General features: G+C 44.2%; 1 protein-coding gene across 1 annotated transcript; it reads left to right on the forward strand.

Annotated features, from left to right (window-relative positions):
* Positions 1–484: 484 nt before the first annotated feature.
* AMTN (amelotin) lies at positions 485–18373 on the forward strand. Its single transcript, XM_084832166.1, has 10 exons — positions 485–538; positions 4262–4306; positions 6186–6242; positions 8224–8307; positions 9716–9799; positions 10863–10919; positions 14290–14385; positions 16075–16110; positions 17241–17267; positions 17915–18373. The coding sequence occupies exons 1-10, from the start codon at positions 485–487 to the stop codon at positions 18371–18373; spliced, it is 999 nt and encodes a 332-aa protein (XP_084688292.1).
* Positions 18374–19225: the final 852 nt, after the last annotated feature.

Consider the following 19225-nt stretch of genomic DNA (forward strand, 5'->3'; position numbering starts at 1 on the left):
GGTGTTTTGTGTAGTCTGGCCCAGAGAAAAGTGGGTCTGATGTATTTATTTGTTACATTGAGATGATTTGATTTAGCTCATTCCATGTGTTATGCTGTTCCCTCTCAGTAAGAAAAGATTTCCCTCAAGATTACCACAGACATTCTGTGACATAATGATTCTCATTGCTAATGAGATGTTGGGTACTGCGTGAAACAGAAATGATTACGTGTGGGCTCTGTGCTGATGACTACCCACCTGGAAGAGAGTTTAAATTCATGTGAGGGGACGGCTGCATCTCCACAAGGCTACGGCGACCGAGAGAAGAACTTCGACGAAAGAGCAGGGACAAAACTATTGTTTCTTCTGGATCTGCAAGACAAGAGTGTGGTATGAGTAGACTGTAATGCCAAAGTAGATATTTGCATTGGGAATAATGATACCTAAAAGGCAGTGGGGAAAAAATTGGATTTCTGATTCCTTCATACAGGTACTAATTTGAAATATGAAGATTGTAATTCTGCTTCTCTGTCTTCTGGGACTGACATTCTCCTTACCAGTAAGTTGTTTTTAATCTCCTCAGCCTGCTTGTTTTAGTAGCACACACTCCTAGCAAGCTAAAACAATGTATATCACATGGCATAGGCTTCTAGCTGCTCTTGGAAGTGCCCTTGGCTCTTAATCCAAGTCTCCATCCAGACTCTCTGCCCCAGAGGCAGCGTGGCTCACACAGTACTGGGATGTTTGTCCCTATTAGCAGGTAAACTTCATGCTCCAAGTATTGTCAGGTGTGAAAATGTCAGATTTTCAGACTTTTCTGGGAAACAGTGTTCATGTATCCCAATGTCAGCATTCTGGGAGGCTTGAAAATGCTTTAGTCATTTGGGGGTACTCCCCCCCCCCAATTCCTATGGAGAGACTTCGACTTGATTTCACACTGCTGTAGCAATCATAGCACTGTGGACTATATACATGCCAAATTTCAGCTTTCCAGAAAGGCCCAGAAATACCTTCCTCAATGGGGGTATAAGGTTTCTAAGGTTAAACATATGGGTGTCTCCCTTTTGGACTTTTTCTGGTAACTAGTCCTCAGCCCCTGCATATGCCACATTTCAGCTTTCTGGGTGGCCTAGAAATATGTGAACTACATGGCTTCTTACAATGTCTCTCTGTGTGTGTGTCCCTTTGGAGGAGAGGTGCAGAAATGTCCTATTTTCATATTTATGTGGTAATCAGGGTGTCTTAGACTTCACATGCACCAAATTTCATTGCTCTAGCTTATCGGGAAGCAGCCTAACAGTGTTTGATACTCCAGTGAATCAGGCAGATGGTGAGGTCCGTGTGTGTGTGTACATTTTGTGAGACTGAAAGGGATTAGGAATAATATCTCCAGAGAAGAGACAGCTTGCTTGCTTAATTGATGGCTAGGGCAAAAGTAGTCTAACAACAGGAAAGTCAAAGAAATAGATGATTTAGGCTGCAAGCCTATGCATGTTTAGAAAGGAAGAAAAAGTCCTATAACCCCCAGCATTCTCCAGCCAGCTTTGCTGGCAAAGGAATGCTGGGAGTTGTAGGACTTTTTTAGGATTGTGTCCATAGTTTTCAAACTTTTTGCACTAAACTTTCTTCCAGCACTTCTCTCTTATTTGTGATACACCCCGTGGTGAATGTGCATGTTCACAGGTATAATATAGCTAGAGACGGTGTAGAGAATGAGGCAGGGAGATAGGGGGGGGGGAACAGAGAGGGATGAAGAGTGTACTGTAACCTCCTGCTCTGCCTTTCTGTTGTTATTGCTTATGTTCATTTGTAAAGCACCACGTTCATTGATAGTGCCATATCAGTAGCCCTATTCAGGCATTTTTTTCAATGAACTCAATGAACACACAAGGGTGGAGAGCCAGGACAAGGATGCTGGCCCCACCCTGTAATGGCCCCAGGCCTATAACCAAGTCTCCAGTAGTTTTAGAGGGCCTAGAGATCCATAATGCTCTCGGCTTTGGTTCATGGGCTGCAGTTTTCTTGCTAGTGGGACTCTTGGCTGGTAAGATGAGTCAACGGTTGATATCGCCGCCTCACCACATTCCATGCCAACAAGCTCTGAAACGTTCATCTTAGCAAGGCCTAGGATGCGCCTGAGAAGTGAGGCTCTGTTTATGCTAAGCTACAGGTGTCTGTGCTGGGAAAGTTCTGATTATTTTCCTCATGAACAAGCACTGTTAGTCTATGCTGGGAAAGTTTCAGATGAACGCTAATTAACGCTTGCTTCTGTCATGCTGCCTCACTGCTGATACATATGGTATAAGACCCATCTTGCACCACAGCTTTTGGTTCAGAGAAGCTGTCTGATCCAACCATTGGATACACCTGTGCGCTGTAAGTACTCAATAAAGTCTCCTTGTAAGCAAACCTGGATCTGGCTTGTCACTATCTCGGCACCTCCAAACCTTAGCAGCCCACAGCCGGGGCATACACACCCCTTCTCCATCCCTGTCCCCGTCGCTCTCCTCATGTTTAGGGATGGACAAATCTGTCCATTTTGGTTTCTCTCAGTTTCTAATTTTTCCAATGTTAAGTTCAGTTCATCCTGAACTTTTATTATGTCTTTTATTATGTATGTCATATTGGGAGGGCTTCTTCCCTGAGAGGCGGACAATAAATATGAATATAATAATAATAATAATAATAATAATAAAATATTGAGATTTTTTTTTAAAAGTTTACATAAAAATTCATCTGCATTTTTGTGCACATTTCTCCTAATATATGCATGTTTGTATGCAATTTTGCCCGACATACTTTTTTTGCAAACAATTTTCCTAATATAATGCACCTTTGAATTTTATTTTTATTAATGTATGCATTTTTGTGTGCACGTTTCCCTAATATGTACATTTCTGTACGCATGCTTTGATTGGAAAACTCCATTACAAAATTCAGAGAAGTGTGAATTTTGAAGGATAACTGAGTTTCAGTTTGTAAACTGGTTTAAAAGTGTGAACTAATTTCTTCCCCATTCCTACTCATCTCCAGGGTGAATGTCTGCAGCAGGGAGCCTCTTTTATCTGTGGAGATTCTCTGCATGATGTAGAACCCTGGAAAATCAGAGTTATACATTGCCCAGGTAGCCTTCAGGGATACAGAGGTTTCTCCTGGAGAGTGACAAGGGTGGAGATGGAGGTGGTGCAGCTAGTGTGCTCATCCTTGCTCTCCTTCCTTGGCACATGTTCACTGAAGGTTTGGCACACAACATTTTGTCGCACAGAAACATTGGTAAATACTCAAGCTGCCTCAGTTGTTAAGGGCACACACCACTTGTGCTTTTAAAATGCATGGAAACAACAATCAGGAAAGGATCAGGAGCTCATGTCCGTGTACTTCTTTAAAGAGCATCAGATAATACAGGCATGTTCCCTTCATGAATAACCAGGAACCCTTTTAAGAATGGGAAATATATGAACTTGACTGGACTAGGAAGATTTACATGTGTAAACACAAAATCATCATCATAATTATTAATTACATTTCTATACTGCCCCATAGCTGAAGCTCTCTGGGCAGTTTGCAAAGGCTAAAACATTAAAAATACAATATGCAAAATGTAAAATATAAAAACACACAGAGAGTATACACAAAGACCACCTATATCTAAAAACAACTTTGAGCAATCAACCACACCGTAAACAAATAGACATTAAGAAGTTGATCGGCAGCTCTGTGTGGGCGCACCTGGCTTCCACATACTAATTTGTGTCATAAACATCATGTTGCAATTCATAAAGCTCTGGTGGTGCCTGATCTTAATTCATTTCATTGGACAGAAAGCTTGTGCCCATTTTTCCTGCTCCCTGATCTCTGAGATGTCTCTTTCTACTGCTGGTGTAATGTTGCTACCCTGATGTCAGGTGGAGGATGTTGCCCTGTCATAGCTCTATTTATTGATGCTCTGACTTGGATTACTGCATTTAGCAGGGGGTTGGACTCGATGGCCTTGTAGGCCCCTTCCAACCCTACTATTCTATGATTCTATGATTCTATTCATTCATTCATTCCATTCCATTTCTCTACTGCCCAACAGCGGAAGCTGTGTGGGCGGTTCTTAGTGAGAGATGCCCTAGCAATCATAAGCCTTCAGGAGCTACTGCAGCATGTCTTAGCGTGGTGAAATTGTAAGGATCTTAGCATTACAAAATGGTTAGTACTCATGTTGTTAAGAGCCAATGAATGACGTTCAGATCTGTTTTGGTGTACTGCATCTGGAATGTATTTCCTTCCTCCCCAGGTCAAACAATTTGGTAGACTCCTTGCTACAAGCAACAGCAGAGAAGTAAGCAGTAGGGGGTGTCTGCATGCTTTGTTTGTTAGAAAGACACTTCATTTTATGAAACATTTTTTTAAAAACCAAATAAAGCAAAGATAGCCATGCTGGTCCAAGAAAAAAATAATCCAAGATTTATTATAGGAATGGGCAGCTTGTGGCCTTCCAGATGTTTGGGCCCACAACTCCCATGACCTCTCTCCATTGGCTGTGCTGGCTGGGGCTGATGGGAGTTGCAGGCACACACATCTGGAGGCCACGAATTGCCTTCCCCTGCTTTATGAGGACTTATCAAAACTCCACAAAAATGTGCAAGCTTTCAAGTTCTCCAGATCTCTTCACTGGATTCCATGCTACAAGAAGCCTACAGGGAACTGGGTATGAGCTAGCCATAAGGAGAAGGCCAGCCCATGACCTTTTGGTGGCCAAGGCAGAAAATCCAAATGGCACCTTCCCACAAATTGACAAGGGTAAAATCCACCAGGACGTTCTGTGCAAGCCTAAGGGACATGAATGGGGGCTGCACAGGAGCATCTCCAGTTCAATGGGGCTTGTGCATGAGAACAACCCAGTGGAGTGTGCCCCATGGGTCAGATCTTTTCACCTCCCGCTCTGCCTCCCACTATCGCCCTGACGTAACGTAGCCTGAGGTGTCTGCCTCACCTTGCCTGATGATAATGCTAGCTCCAAATATCCTCCCTCATCTACATCCTCGTCCTTGCCTTGATCCCCCTATTCCAGGGATGGGGAACTGTTTGTGCTCCACAGGCTTGACCCCTCCTGAACACCTGTGGGCCAGATAATGTGACTCCAGGGACAGGACCCCATTTCCTGAGATCATCAGGTCCTTGACCAAAGTGCCGGCTAGAGCTTCTCCAGCCCAGACTTCAGCTGCTCCGCTCTGCCTGGCCTCTCCTTGGCTAGGTAAAACCCGGGCAAAGCGAAGTCCACTGAGGCCCCAGCTCAGTTGTTCTCCCAGCCCTGCTCCCTTCTGAGTGGATGGGGTTCTGGGGAGGGGTCAGTGTGTTGGGCCAAATATGGCCTGCAGGCCAGAGGTTCCCCATCCCTGCCCTATTCCATCAAGGAAAAGGACAGCGACAAAGAAATACTCATGGCTACAATGCTGAACACCAGCCTTCCTAAACCTGCCAGCCTCCAGATGTGTTGAACTGCAATACCAGTCATCCCCATCCAGCATGGCAGTCACACTGACACCACTGCCTGGAGATGATGGGAGTTGTAATCTAACACATCTGGAGGGTGCCAGGTTCAAAAGGCGGCTGTACACCATTAAGCAGTTTAACATTGAAATTCTGTGTAAAGTAAGTCCCACTAGGTTCAAGGGAGCTTACTCCCTAGTAAGTATGCTTCAGATTCCAGCCTCAATCCCATTGATATCAGTAGGATTTCAGCAGCATGTGTGTAAAATTGCTGCCAAAATTGATACTTTAAAACATACTCAGAGCTTCAGGATTTGGGGGTTTCCTGAACAATCTTTAGCTTCTTTGATGTATTACCATTGGTGAGGAAGATGCTGCATAGTCAGAAGTGCTGATCACAGTGTGGATATGCAAGAGTGTTATTATGCCATTTATGTTCTCTTCTTGCTTTTAAGCCAACCTGAGCATTCCCTCAAAGCCTTAGTGAAAAGATTTTTTTTATTTTTTTTTTACTGCTTATTCTGTGGACGTTCTAGATAATTTTCAGTTGAAATGGACCGTCTCCCAGGCTTAAGTGTATGTGCATATAATAAAACAGCTGCAGTACAGGGGAAAAATGCAAATAATGATAGATTATACTGCATGAATTGTTTACGTCACTCCAATTATAATGAAGACTTCAGATCATGTTACACGTTGCATGAAACTGTGTATGATTCAATTACCAGATATTACAACTGATGCAAAGGTACAAAGCCATGGGGAACATTCCACAGCAAACACAGGTACTGCCATAATCTTTCAACTAAAATAATTGGAGCGTATGTTGGTAAAGAAAAAGTCAAGTTTTAACTGTGTTGTATTTGCAGTATCTCAAAAAACAATCCATTCACTGCTGCAGAACAAGATCTGCTCTGTATTCCTGTATGCTGGCTTTGATCTTAGAAAACTTAACACTGAATAATATCACCTATGCTGAAATGTTAAGGGTAGTTTGGTGGGGCACAGGAAGCATCCAACACAAATAACGGTGAGAGATGGGACGAGGGTTTGAGAAGGAGGAACTGGAAATATAAGTGTCCCCATCTCATATCAGGTGGCCCTGGCCCTGTTTGAGCTGGACAAAGCCCCCCCCCCAACTTGTCCCGACTAGAGAAGTACAGATTTTGTTAAATCCATTCCGTTTGTGTTTCATGGCTTATCTTGTGGGTGTCTTTTGTTCCATCATCCACTCACTGATGGAATCAGATTTTTTTTAGGGATGTACAAGAATTTCATTCCAGTTGCACGAGTGTGCATTGGCATGAATGCACATTAGTGCAAAAGCACACTAGCATTAATGTGCATTAGTGCAAGTGCAAATTTGCACAAATCTCCCCCAAAAGTTAAAAAATGGACAGCAAGTCTGTGGAATCTGCGTGACTTGGAAAAAGCTGACTGGCTGTGAAATCCGCAGTTCGGATCTGCACAACTTGGAAAGTTCGGAATCTGCAGTTCAGAATCTGCATGACTCGGGAAAAGCTGGCCTGCTGTGGAATCTGCAGTTTGGATTCATAGAAATGTGAACTCATTTGAATCCACTGCAGATTTCTCCATCATCCGTAGTCCCAGCACAACCTGGGGCTTGCATCCCACCTCCAGTGTTTGCAGATAGGGATTAAGTACAAGTCCCATGATCCGCAGGTGTAAATGATGGCTCTGGGCAACCAAGGAGAGGTCAAGCAATATTCTGCTAGCAAAGGATGGAGACAAATCGAAAGGGAGAGGAACAGAGGTGTGTGTGTGCCTACTGTCTGGGTTTTGCAAGTATTCTTTATGAGCACTCTCAAAATTCCTCAGTGTTTTTGGGAGGCTCATAAAAATGCTTGCAAAGCAAATCTAGATGGTTTATTATTATTATTTATGCAAATAGGAGACAATTTTCCACCCATATATAATTGGATTTTAATGCTTGCATTAGGTGAACTTGGGTAGCATCACTGCTACTCTTATGCACTTCCTTCAGGCTTCTCACCCATCCAAACTGGCCAAATTCAATGGGTACAGCTATTCCTAGCATGGATAGGAGGACCATGTTGTATCTGCCTGCCAGTGCCATGGTACCTGCCTACAGGGATTAAAACCCAGGCTTTTAAAACATAAGCATTCAAAGCCATGGCCTGGATGGATATATCTGCCAGTATTGTTTTCTCCCCCACTTGTTTTTCGTTTTTTTAATCTCAAATTCTTTCCATCCAGTTTGTGGATAATTACGCTAATTTTGGTAAGTTCTTATCAAAAATCCCAAACAAAATGAATTTCTCACTCATAAACATCATTCCATACTATCACACTAGCCCACCCAGTCCCCCCCCCCTGTGGTTTCACCACTGCAAGTGCAGTGTAGTATAGATGCTGTTTTTTCATGATTCGTATTAGAAAATATTGGGGCAGAGCAAGACTTTTGGAGGAAAGTATTTATTTATCAATATTTATATTCTGCCATCTGTTAAAAAGCCATCCAGTGGTATACAGCAATTTAAAACAATAAAACCTTAAGTCAATAAAATCGAGAACGTTAAAACATTAAAACTACATATTTTAAAAGGTGACATCAAAAAGATGCTTCACACCCTTTCTAAGGCCAAGAGAATATGTTTCTTGTATCCATCAGAGGTCACTTTTTTCCCACCAACAGGAAATAATGAGCAAATATTAGCCTGATCTTTTACAAAATAAATAAATAATGTATTTCATTATTAATTTATGTTCTTTTCTTGATGGTAGCCAAGGCCGAATCCTGGGGTTGGACTGCCGCCAGCAAAACTGGTTCCAGATCAGAATACATTAGCAAATCAGCTGCCAAATGAGGTAAGTGAGAGGGGAAAACAATCATCTCATGTGTCATTGCTGTGTAGGATGTTGCTATGGGAGTTGGTACCCCTGCCAGCCTCCAATCAGCAGGTCATCTGGTTTATGAAGGAATGACCCATTAGAGCATGTCTGCCTAGGTCCATTAAACAGGATGCTGTAGGTGGGCTGAGTTCAGAATACCATGGCCTGGTTTGAGTTAGAGAATTCGAGACATTACAACAGGCACATCTGGCTCAAATTCTAGAGGGACGGCCTGGCTGCCTGCGCAAATGATGCTTCCATTACAGTTATGGCTGACTACACATACATCTGACTACATGTACATCTGCTTTCCGGTTCAAGACAAGGGAACTGGGTGCAGTATGGGAAGATGGTTCTCTCCTTACTGCCACTGTTATTTGTGCTACTAAATTGACTGTGCAGGGAGGGCACAGGACGGATTACAAACAAAGATTTCTTGGGTCTAACTAAGTAAGCATTCCAGCTCCGTCCCTTTGTACTGCATGCGGAGGGGATGAATATAATACAGTTATTCTGGATCTGTGGCAACACAATCACATTCCTATGGCAACAACTGGAGTAGTGGTGGATATGGTCAATCACATTCAGACTCAGAACTAGGACTGAAAGACGGGTCCCTGCTAGCCCCACAGTGCTAGGACAAGCTAAATGCCTTGATTCTATACTCATTTCATTGGAAATGAGTCTTGTGGATTTCAGCCAGACCTTCTTCTAAAGAAGTATGTTTAGGATTACAACGAAAGACTTTTCATCACGATTGACTATGACTCTGATTGTCACTAAGAATAGCAGGAGATATATTTATTTTGCATATCTCATGGTCAACAACTTGATCATTCAATCTATGCTATCCATCTTACTAATTCAGGCTGCAATCCTGTGCACCATGGGCAGGTAACATGGTGCCCATGGGCAGCAATGTGGCCCTGGACACTTTTCTCAGTGGCCACCAAGGTGCCCTCCCATGTATTTTTGTTTAAAATTAACACATTTCCTTCCCAGCAGCTGGAGTTGTTGTGAAATAGGTTTCTGTTGGTGCTGAAAACTGGGTTCAAAGGAGTTGTTTAGTGTGTTAGGGCTCGGATCCCACCTCTGCCTTGTAATCAGTCTTTTGGGGCAGTTACTTGTTCTTTGCCATGCCTCCCATGGCAGCCATTTTATGGTGGTGCCCAGGACACTTTCTCAAATTGCTACATGTGGCCATGGCCCCAAAGGGCCTATCCCTGCTATGCGTACTAACCTGGGAGTAAGTCCCATTGAACTCAATGGAAATTACTTCTGAGTAGATAAATTGCACTGCAAATTTGTCCCAGCATAACTGTCTTGCCTGAGTATAATTTTAGAGGAGGTGTTGATCAATGGGATTCTTTGTTGCTTTTGACAGGTGACTCCGTTTGAATGGCCATTTGCAAATTTCCCAGTGTTTTCCCCACAACTTCCATCAGAGCTGGGAAGCCCGAATGCGCAAGTAAGACAAGTTCTTACAGGATTTTTTTGGGGGGGGGATTCACTCATGCCATCCCAAAAGTAGAACAGAAATGTGCTGTGCTTTTGAAATTTGTGATGGAGATCTAGCATCACTTTATTTCAGTCTTTTGCCATCTTTTGAGAGCCAAGACTTTTATCTTTTTCAGTGTTTGCAAATAAAACTGAAGCACAACGCATGGTGCGGTTCACTGTGGTGAACCAAGAAGCCAGTCAGTAATAAGTTTTAAAAATGAGAAGTCTAAATCATATGGACACCAAGGGACAAACTAAACAACATTTGTGTAAATTTAGTCAGGTAGAGTGCTCCAGTGTGTTGCAAACATGATGTCCTGAACTGGTATGAACTAATGTTCTGAATACTCTACGTCAGTGGTGGCTTTCAAGATGTTGTTGGACTACAAATCCCAGCAGCCCAGGCCAGCATGGCCAATGGTCAGGGATGATGGGAGTTATAATCCACCAATTACTCAAGAGTCACAGGTTTCCATCCCTGCCCTATATGAATGAACATTGGAATACAAATACTTTGACATACCTCTAGGTTGTAATCTTATACCCAAAGGTGGGGAACCTTTGCCAGAGTGCCGAATTCAATTTCAAAGAAGAGGGGGCCATTCCACTGGTGGGTGGAGCTGAAGGCAAACGGGTGGGGCCAACAATACAACCCCCCCCCCAGCAGATTTAGCATAAGGCTTTTATTGCCGGTAACTAAGCCTTAAGTGAGGCATTCCAACCTTTTAGAATGGAGGAAACACTATGCAAAACCTGGGAAACCACCAGATGACTGGAAGTTGGGGGAAAGCATGTGGGGCCAAAGGAAGAGGGTGTGACTTTCTGGGGAACCCCAGAGGGCTGGATTGGGACCCTAGGAGGACCAGATTTGGCCCTCAGGGCTGAGATTCCCCATCGCTGCTATACCTATTTATGTGGGAGTAAGCCCCATTGAACCAAATGGGACTTCCTTCTGATTAGACCAGTATAGGATTGTGCTAACACTCTTACAGCAATCACTTTAAAAAGTCAGCCATTTTTTTGTGTTACAGAATGTTCCTGCCTTCAACCTACCACTAACCCAGATGTTGCCAATAGATATTAATTATGTAAGTTCTTTTATGCTTTTTTATTTTTAAGAAAAGCATGCCACTTTATTTATATATTTGATTTCACAGCAAGATTGTTGCTTAACAAAAGAGAAGGTAAAGAAATATTTCCCATCTCAGCATGTCTTAGTTGGGACTAAATTTGATTTATATATTGCAGTTCTGGTATAAGAAGATACCATTAGAGCTGTTTCCTAATACAAGGGTTTTATTGGTTTTAAAAAGTTAAAAGATTATGGGTTGGATCTAGACTTAGTCATACTTGGAGTAAACCCACTGAAATCAATAGGATGTAAGTGAGTCATGACTAATGTTAAGTCCCACTGATTTCAGAAAACAAAATGCCCTCCAACCATTGGATTAAACTTCCGGGGTGGGCAGATTCTAAGAACTGAGAGGTGGCATTTAAATATGAGGTAGGTGAGGGCTTTCTTTCTGACTTTCTTGCCAGTGGGAGGCAGTCATGTTTGTTCCTCAAGAATGCATCTGGGAATGATACTGTGTCATGATACAGCATCATTCCTAGGGGAATTCTGTTCTAGAAATTCAGAGGTGCTTTTCTTTTTTGTAAAAGAAAAAACAATGGCCTTTTGACACCTCATATTTAAAGGCAAGATACCTCCCCCAATAAAAATTCATAGAATTTTTCTGCCCTCTGAAAATTAGCAAATACCACCCCCTGCACACACAGACTTTTGCACAAGTGCGGTGTAGATATTGGGCCCAGCTTTATTCACAAGCCTCAGAGAAGCATGGGTCACCCCTTCTGTTTTGGGCCTGTGCTGAATGTTTCTGACCCCCCCCCCCCGCTGTGTTGTTTTTGTTTTTAGTGTGCTGACTCCTGTTTTGTTTTGTCTTGTTTTAATGACCCTTTTAACTGATTTTATTGATTTCCATAACAGCAAGAATAGAGGGGAAAATAAACACTGCAGACATACTAATAATATAATGACAACAGTGAAGGCACAGGTAGAGCAACAGGAATAATACATGTTCAGGCGATAGAACAATTAAGATTATACTGGAGCAGCCATGAAATTATATGAGGAGAGAAGATTTGACCAGAAAAACTCATGAGATTTAGCAATATGTTGATAGATAAATTAAAGTGATCCCTTGGCCAGTATTGAAGGTAACCTTAAAAAGAGGCAGATAACAGGCACTATTCCAGCTAGGTCATTCCAAACTAGGCACAAGACGAGCATCCAACTCAAGCGACATTTGCACAAGGGTGGTTGTGCAAACAGTTGCACAAGTGTGGTTGTGCAACTGGTTAGGGTTATGCTTGCAGGCGTAATGCACATCCACTTGTATAACAGAAAGATTCAGCAGACCTCCGCTAGTGCTATTTGAGTTTGTGAAATGACACCATTGGACATTTATTTCATTTATTTATTATATTTCTATACCGCTCAATAGCCAAACCTCTCTGGGTGGCTCATTGAAGGCCAAACTACATGCAGAGTAGAATTTTCTTCCTGTCCACAAATCAGGCAAACATGTCCTGTTCACAACCCTGAACATGAATACAAGCAGGAGCGTAATTCTTGGGAAATGTTCACAATTTCCTCAGTTTGCATTTGAAAGTGCATCCTTGCGCATTTGTGCATTTCCGAAAATGTGGCTTTTCTGGCAAACCCCACATTTTCACTTTTTACAGTGGGAATGTGCATCTGGACTACGTGCTTGGAAAAGTACACATTTTTCATGTTTGAAAATGGACAGTTTTCCTGTTTGGGAGTGAGAATGAGGCGAAATGAGCACTGAGGTGGAAAACAGAGAACTCCAATGAGATGGAACATTGCTCATTCTCCCATCTCTAACTACCCATTATCCACACTTCTAAAAAAGCTTGCCACTTTTTACAATGGCCACTTTTATTTTGAAGAAAAAGCCACCATGGGGCCCTAGTCCAGAACACGCTCTCACTCTGCATTGGGGCTGCGTTCCAGTTTCCTGCCTTACCCTAACACCCCTCCCAGCTCCTGTTTGCTCCCAAAGGAGCTGTTTGCGACCATCAGGGAAAGCAGCAATCCTGGGGTGGGGGAATTTTCAGCAGGAAAATGGCATCCCCTTCCTGCAATCTAGATGGGGGCTCACAGCTGCTTTTTCTTCAAAATAAAAGTGGCCAGATAGAGCACCGCCCCCTCCCTCAAAAAAGCCATGTATGACCTAAGGCAGCCTTCCTGGTCTGCTCCAGTCATTTTTAGACAACAGCTCCCAGCATTCCTAATCATTGGCCATGCTGGCTGGGGCTGATGGGAGTTGAAGCCCCAAACATCTGGAGGGCACCAGGTTGGGGAAGACTAACTTCACATGTAATTTGAGCCCCAATGCCTTTATCCAAACAGTGGGTTAAATAGTATAGACTGATGGGAATGCAGGAGCAACGGAACAGCCAAGGCACTTCATTGCTCCTGGGTGACCCACAGCTCTGCCTGAAGGAGGGATGGCGCAGATGCTCAACTGGATCTGGGAGTCTGTCAGGCTCCCCACTGCCCCCACCCCTGGCCTGCTCCCACCAAGCCCCTGGCCTTGCTCACCCCCGCTCACCCCCTCCCAAAAGCTCCCCGCACTCACCTGAACTCATCTGCAAGCACCTGCCATTTTGTCGAGCTTTTTTTTATGGGAAAAAAGGAGCTAATTAAAAATGCACATATTTAAATATGCACACATTTGGGCTGGGAAAGCTTGATCTATGCAGTATTAGAGACACAATGCCTCTAATATGCGCATTTTTAATTAGCTCCTTTTTTCCATTAAAAAACCCCTCAGCAAAATAGTGGGTGCTCATGGATGGGGCCCGAGGTGAGTGTGGGTGGCTCATCGACCTCGTGGGGGCTTGACTGTGGGTCTGGGGGGGGCTCAAGTGGGGGTGGCGGTTCAGCAGGGCCCGCCGATACTGGGCAGGGGTGGGCTCACCCATCCCTAGCCTGAAGCCCCCTTCCCAGAGGGTTCTTTCTATTTGCTGCAGTTACCACTTTCTATCCGCGGTTCTGCTGGTGTTCTGCTGGTCAGTGCTGGTGCCTGACTCCCTGGGCCTCTTGTTGAGCCCTCAGCTTGCCTGACAAATGGCATAAACAAACATATTATTGACATTTGACATCATATGAACAGCAGTAGTGGCAAAGCTTGCGAACTGTGAGATGTTCAGGCAAGAGGTCAATGCCACGGCAGCATCACCCATCTCCTTGTCATCTGCCATGTTTGCCTCTGGAATTATTAAAATATTTCTGCTTCTTTCCTGAGGTTAGAAATGTTAATCAGATTTTTACACATTCTTTGCTAACAGTGCAAAGATCCGTTGTTGTTTTTGTCTCTTTCTGTTGTTGTTCCTAATAGTTTCAAACCCTCCCTGCTTCTCATGTAGCTTGCTGCTGTGCTAGGAGCAATTTATTCAACCCAGATGCTTCCTGTAGCAGGCGGTGGAATGACTGTACCACAGCAGCTGCTGCCACCACAACCTGTAAGTATTTTACAGCACCAGTAACAGCCTAAGGCCAAAACAGATATTATCTTGAATGTGTGTCTAGCAGCTGTGTCAGCTATTCATTTTTACTCTAGAGTAGGCACAGAGGACCCAATCCAGTTCTTAAACCCCTACCCCCAATGCTAAGATCTCAGTCCAGATGAACAGTTCATATCTGCACTTGCTCTTAGCCAAAAGGCAGAGAAGCCATATCTGTCTGCACACTTCACCAAGGGATATCGGAGAAAGCCACAACAGATTCAAATGACTTCAGATTTCTGTCGGTGGATTCTGAGTCATGCAGATTCTGCGGGCTTATGGACCTTAAAAAAACCCACAAAAACTGTCCAGAATTGTATGCAAATTTAGACAAACAAAAGTTACTAGAAATATGCTAATATATATGCCGTTAAAAACCCCCAGACACAACATTTTATACATCTCTGCTCTCTCTCCAGCTTTTGCTGTGTAACACTCTGTTTTTTGTGCACTCTGTTCATTGATTGTATGCTGAGCTCAGGAAAATACGCCAATGTTACGTGCCAGCAAAAGTTACATAAATTGCGGCAGACCTTTTTGCAGACTTTTTTGAAGGGGAGAAAAAATCCGATTCTGTTAGTGAGCAGACAATGGAACAAAATCTATACATCTCTACTTTTACCCTTCCCCGTTTTGGAATTTATGGAATTTGCAATGTATGTTGGTGTGAGTGATGAGATGCAATGCTCAGTTCAAGAGATTGATGAAATACTCAAGCACACTCAGCCAGCACAGCTGGATAAGCCAGCACAGCTGCAGGTTGGGAACTGGGATGTCAATTAAAACAACTTCCCACTCTCTTTTTGATTGAGCGCCCCTGTTTGTTTATATAACACAATCAGCATGCACAACAATTTTATAGGGTTGTATCCAAAGTTAGTCTTACTTAGAGTAAAATAATTGAAATGAATGGCACTTAAGTTAGACTAACATTGGATATAACCGATTGGATACTACCCATAGAGTATAAGAGGCCAGGTCTCTGCCCCAAGAAGCATACATTCTAAAAATTGACATAGAGGTGGGGACACAACAGACGTATGGAAGTGGGATAAACAGGGAAGCCATATGCAGTGGTTTCATTTGCGCACACGTAGGCTTAGCTGCAGGCAGTCTGAGTTGAAGGATAGCAGCTTTCCCCAACATGGCACCTTCCAGCATGCTAGCTGGGGATGATGGGAGTTGAGGGCCAACACATCCGGAGGGCTCCAGGTCAAGGAATGCTGCTGTAGGGCACAGGCACTATGGGGTTGTTCCAAAGGCTTCACAGTGAAGGTGGGATTGGAGAAGGGGCTGGAGTAAAGTCAGGGAGGTGGCGTCGGGCAGGCGTTCCAGGAGGCAGCTGCCGCATGCAGGTTAGATCAGCTCCATATGAACTTAAATACATGAATGGAAATTGTAACTTTTACCCCAAACACCAGTTGTTAGGCAAAACGACGCGTATTCATTCAGGTTAGCAACTCACACAATTATAAAGTCGCTTTAAAAAAAAAGAAAAAAGAAACAGCCTTAACAGCAAAAGAGCAGTGAAAGCAGGCGATCGTGCCTTCAAATTAATACAAAGCCAATTTCCTCATCAGGCTTATCTATAATTAACCAAGACCTACCTTAATAAGCTAAATATAATTATTACTACTTTTCTTGCAGATGCTTCCAATTATATTTGCACAAATGGGTCCACAGGTAAGAAGTGAGACAAAAGGATTTTTAATGTAAGGAATCGCTTGGGTTTAAAAATGCAGCTTTCCCCCTTTTGGCTTGAAAAAGACCTCCTCCTCATTTATTAGAGACATCCATTATCATAGTAAGGGGAGGAGCTGGAATTCTAGAGTTGGAAGGAAACTCAAAGGTCACCCAGTCGAACTCCCTGCTGATGCAGGAAATAGCATCCCCAATAGCACTGGATTTGCATGCAAAAGAACCCAGGTCCAATCCCTAGCATCCCAGAGCTAGGACTAAACACAGCCCTATCTGAGAGCCACTGCCAATCATTATAGAGAATACTGAACCAATGTTCTGACTTGATATAAAGCAGCTTCCACCCTATGGTCCTTGCCTGGGAGAAACACCAGTGGAGGTTCCAGCGTCAGTGGGGTGGTGAATCTACTCTGGGTTTCAGTCAGAACTTTAAGGGAGCTATCCAAACACCTTGGATAGCTCCTTTAGAGTTCTGACTGAAACCTGGAGCAGATTTGCTGCCCCACTGAAAAAGGAGGCACCAGTCCCCACTGAGAGAAACACATAGGGGATTACAGTGCATGGGGTAATTTCTCTACCCGCAGATCTGGCAGGGTGTTTTTCTCCCAGGGAAAGCTACAAAAACCAGATACAACATGGGGTAGACCTATGATAAATAACCAGTCACTGGGGTAGCTAACAAAACTGAGCTGTGAAGCAGGGACTCCATTTCAGATCTTATCTCTGCCATAAACTTATTTAACTAGCCTTAGCTAATCCACCACCTCAGTCTCAGCCCTTCACTTACAAAGTGAAGACAATAATACTGACCTACCTTATAGGGCTGTTGTAAGGATAACAGATAATTATGTGAAATGCTGTGAATGCTCAAAGAGCAGTATTGAAACGGTAGGCATATTATGATTGCTAGCCTCATGAGCTATCGTTACCATCATCCTGCCTGTCATTATTACTGTTATTAGTCTCATGAAACTATTACTAATACTAATAATGCCTGGTTAATGTAGACCTTTTAAAAACCAATGTTAAAAGTTTTTTTATAACTTTAAATTGTCTTTAATATTTATTTATTCTATCCCCACCCCCATCCCTTTTCTCCATTGTTGGGGCTCTAGGGTGCAGTGCTCAGTTCTGAAGAAATGGTAAATAGTTCACTCCTTGATTTCTACCTTCATTTTGCAATATGGTCGGTCAGAATCAACACCAACCTGTTTCTAGCCAACCCAGCTGATGTGGCACACTAACTTCTATGGCAGGGGTGAGGAATAGGTGGTCCTCCAGATGTTGTTGGACTCCATCTCCCATCAGCCCCTGCCAGCATGGCCAGTGGTCAGGGATTATGGCAATTATAACCCTAAGCCCACCCCTGCTCTATGGCCTCTACCATATAAGACATCGATGAAGCATCCCAGGAGAAGAAAGCACCCAACATGGCTGGTGCCTGGAAGAATGGCTCCTCCTCTAGGCACCAGCCAAGTCCCTCTTTGTGCATCACCCTGATCAGGACAGTGCACAGCATGCGAGGGAGGCACTTGACCCATCCTGCACTTGGGGTAGCTGCTTCTCCAAGAACCAGCTGAGTCCCTTTCTCTGTGTAGAGAGGGGAAGGCAAAATGGGCAGGCTGGGAGTGGATGACATCAGTAGACAGGATGGGGCACCACCCCCTGCCAGAATCTGGCCCCAGACCAGGAAAGGTTCCCCACCCCTGCTCTGCAATGTCCAAAGCTGCTCTCCGTGATCATTCAGCATCCTGACAAGTGTTCCGTTGCTTTCCTCCCATGTTCACAGACACCGTCACAGGTCTTCGCTGGAGTTCTTGTCCCTGGAATGCAGGGAGGCTTCTTCCCCTCGGGCCAGTCGGAGGCCCTGCCAGAAGGTCAGGAGGGGCTTCTTCCAGCAGGCCAGGCTGGATCCAATCAGGGCAGCCCCCCGTTCCCAGAGGGCACAGCAGCGGGCATCCAGAAGATTGTGCCGACAACGAGCGAGGGCCTGAGCGAGGCCACGAGTGGCTCCTATCCCACCCCCTCCGGCTTCAGACAGCCTGGTGTCGTGACAAACAGCGCATTTGCGGATCCGGCTGCTGGCATGAATATGGAGCCGAGTGAACTCCGGGAGCCACCGACTTCTCTTGTAAGACTTGAGAAGGGTGATAATCAGAAGCAGCACCATCTGTCTCGGTCACTTGTGAGAGGTGACAGCCACGTGCCGACAAGCACCATGGAGAGTAAGCCCTTGGAAGAGCCGTGATGGAAGGGTGTCCAATGTCATGTGTCCTGTACATGGGTCATTACCACGCTAATGTGTCTGTGATAACAGCTGTTAAATGTGGGCTAGAGATGGCAGGCAGATTTTTTTAAAAAATCACTATTGGTTTGAAAATTCGGGAATTCACGTTTCAGAAAGGGCAACCATCTTACAAAGCTGATCAGCAGCTCCATAACAATGCCTAGCAGCAGCACATTTTCTGGCTCTAGATTTTAATGGAAAACTAAAAGCAGTTCATACACAGATATACATTTTTCTTGAAAGAAAAAGTGTGCTAGCTTTGCACTTCTTTACAACGACGTTCTTTGGGACAGAAGCCTCACCTGTTGCAATCTTCACATTCAGGGGTGCCATTTTGGGAGGGCTGCAAGTGCTCTTGCTCTTCAGATCCCCTCTGGTCATTCCGTAGGAGGGCTTTATCTGTGGCTGGCTCACTAGTTCTACAGCTTGAGTGACTCCCGTTTTTTAACCAGGGGTATGGAACCTCAAGCCTGTGGGCCAAATCTGGCCCACCTAGGGTCCCAATCCAGCCCTTTGGGGTTCTCCAGATGGCCACACCCCCTTCCCCTGACCCCATTCCCTTTCCCCCAGCCACCCATTGCTTGGTGGTTTCTTGGCTTTTGTGCCATTGCTTCCATTCTAAAAGGTTGAAATGTCTCTCCTAAGGCTTAATTTCTGGCAGAAAGAGCATCAAGCTAAAATATGCTGGCATTTTTTGTATTTTTGTCCCACCCCCATTGCCTTTGGCCACACCTCATTTTGCCTTCGGTGCCGCCCAGCACTGGAATGTGGCCCCGAAGAACTTCTCCAAAATTGAATTTGGCCCTCAGGCTG

This window comes from Heloderma suspectum, chromosome 2, assembly GCF_057233095.1.
Source record: "Heloderma suspectum isolate Gila_16-S chromosome 2, 16-S_ref, whole genome shotgun sequence".
Classification (NCBI taxonomy): domain Eukaryota; kingdom Metazoa; phylum Chordata; class Lepidosauria; order Squamata; family Helodermatidae; genus Heloderma; species Heloderma suspectum.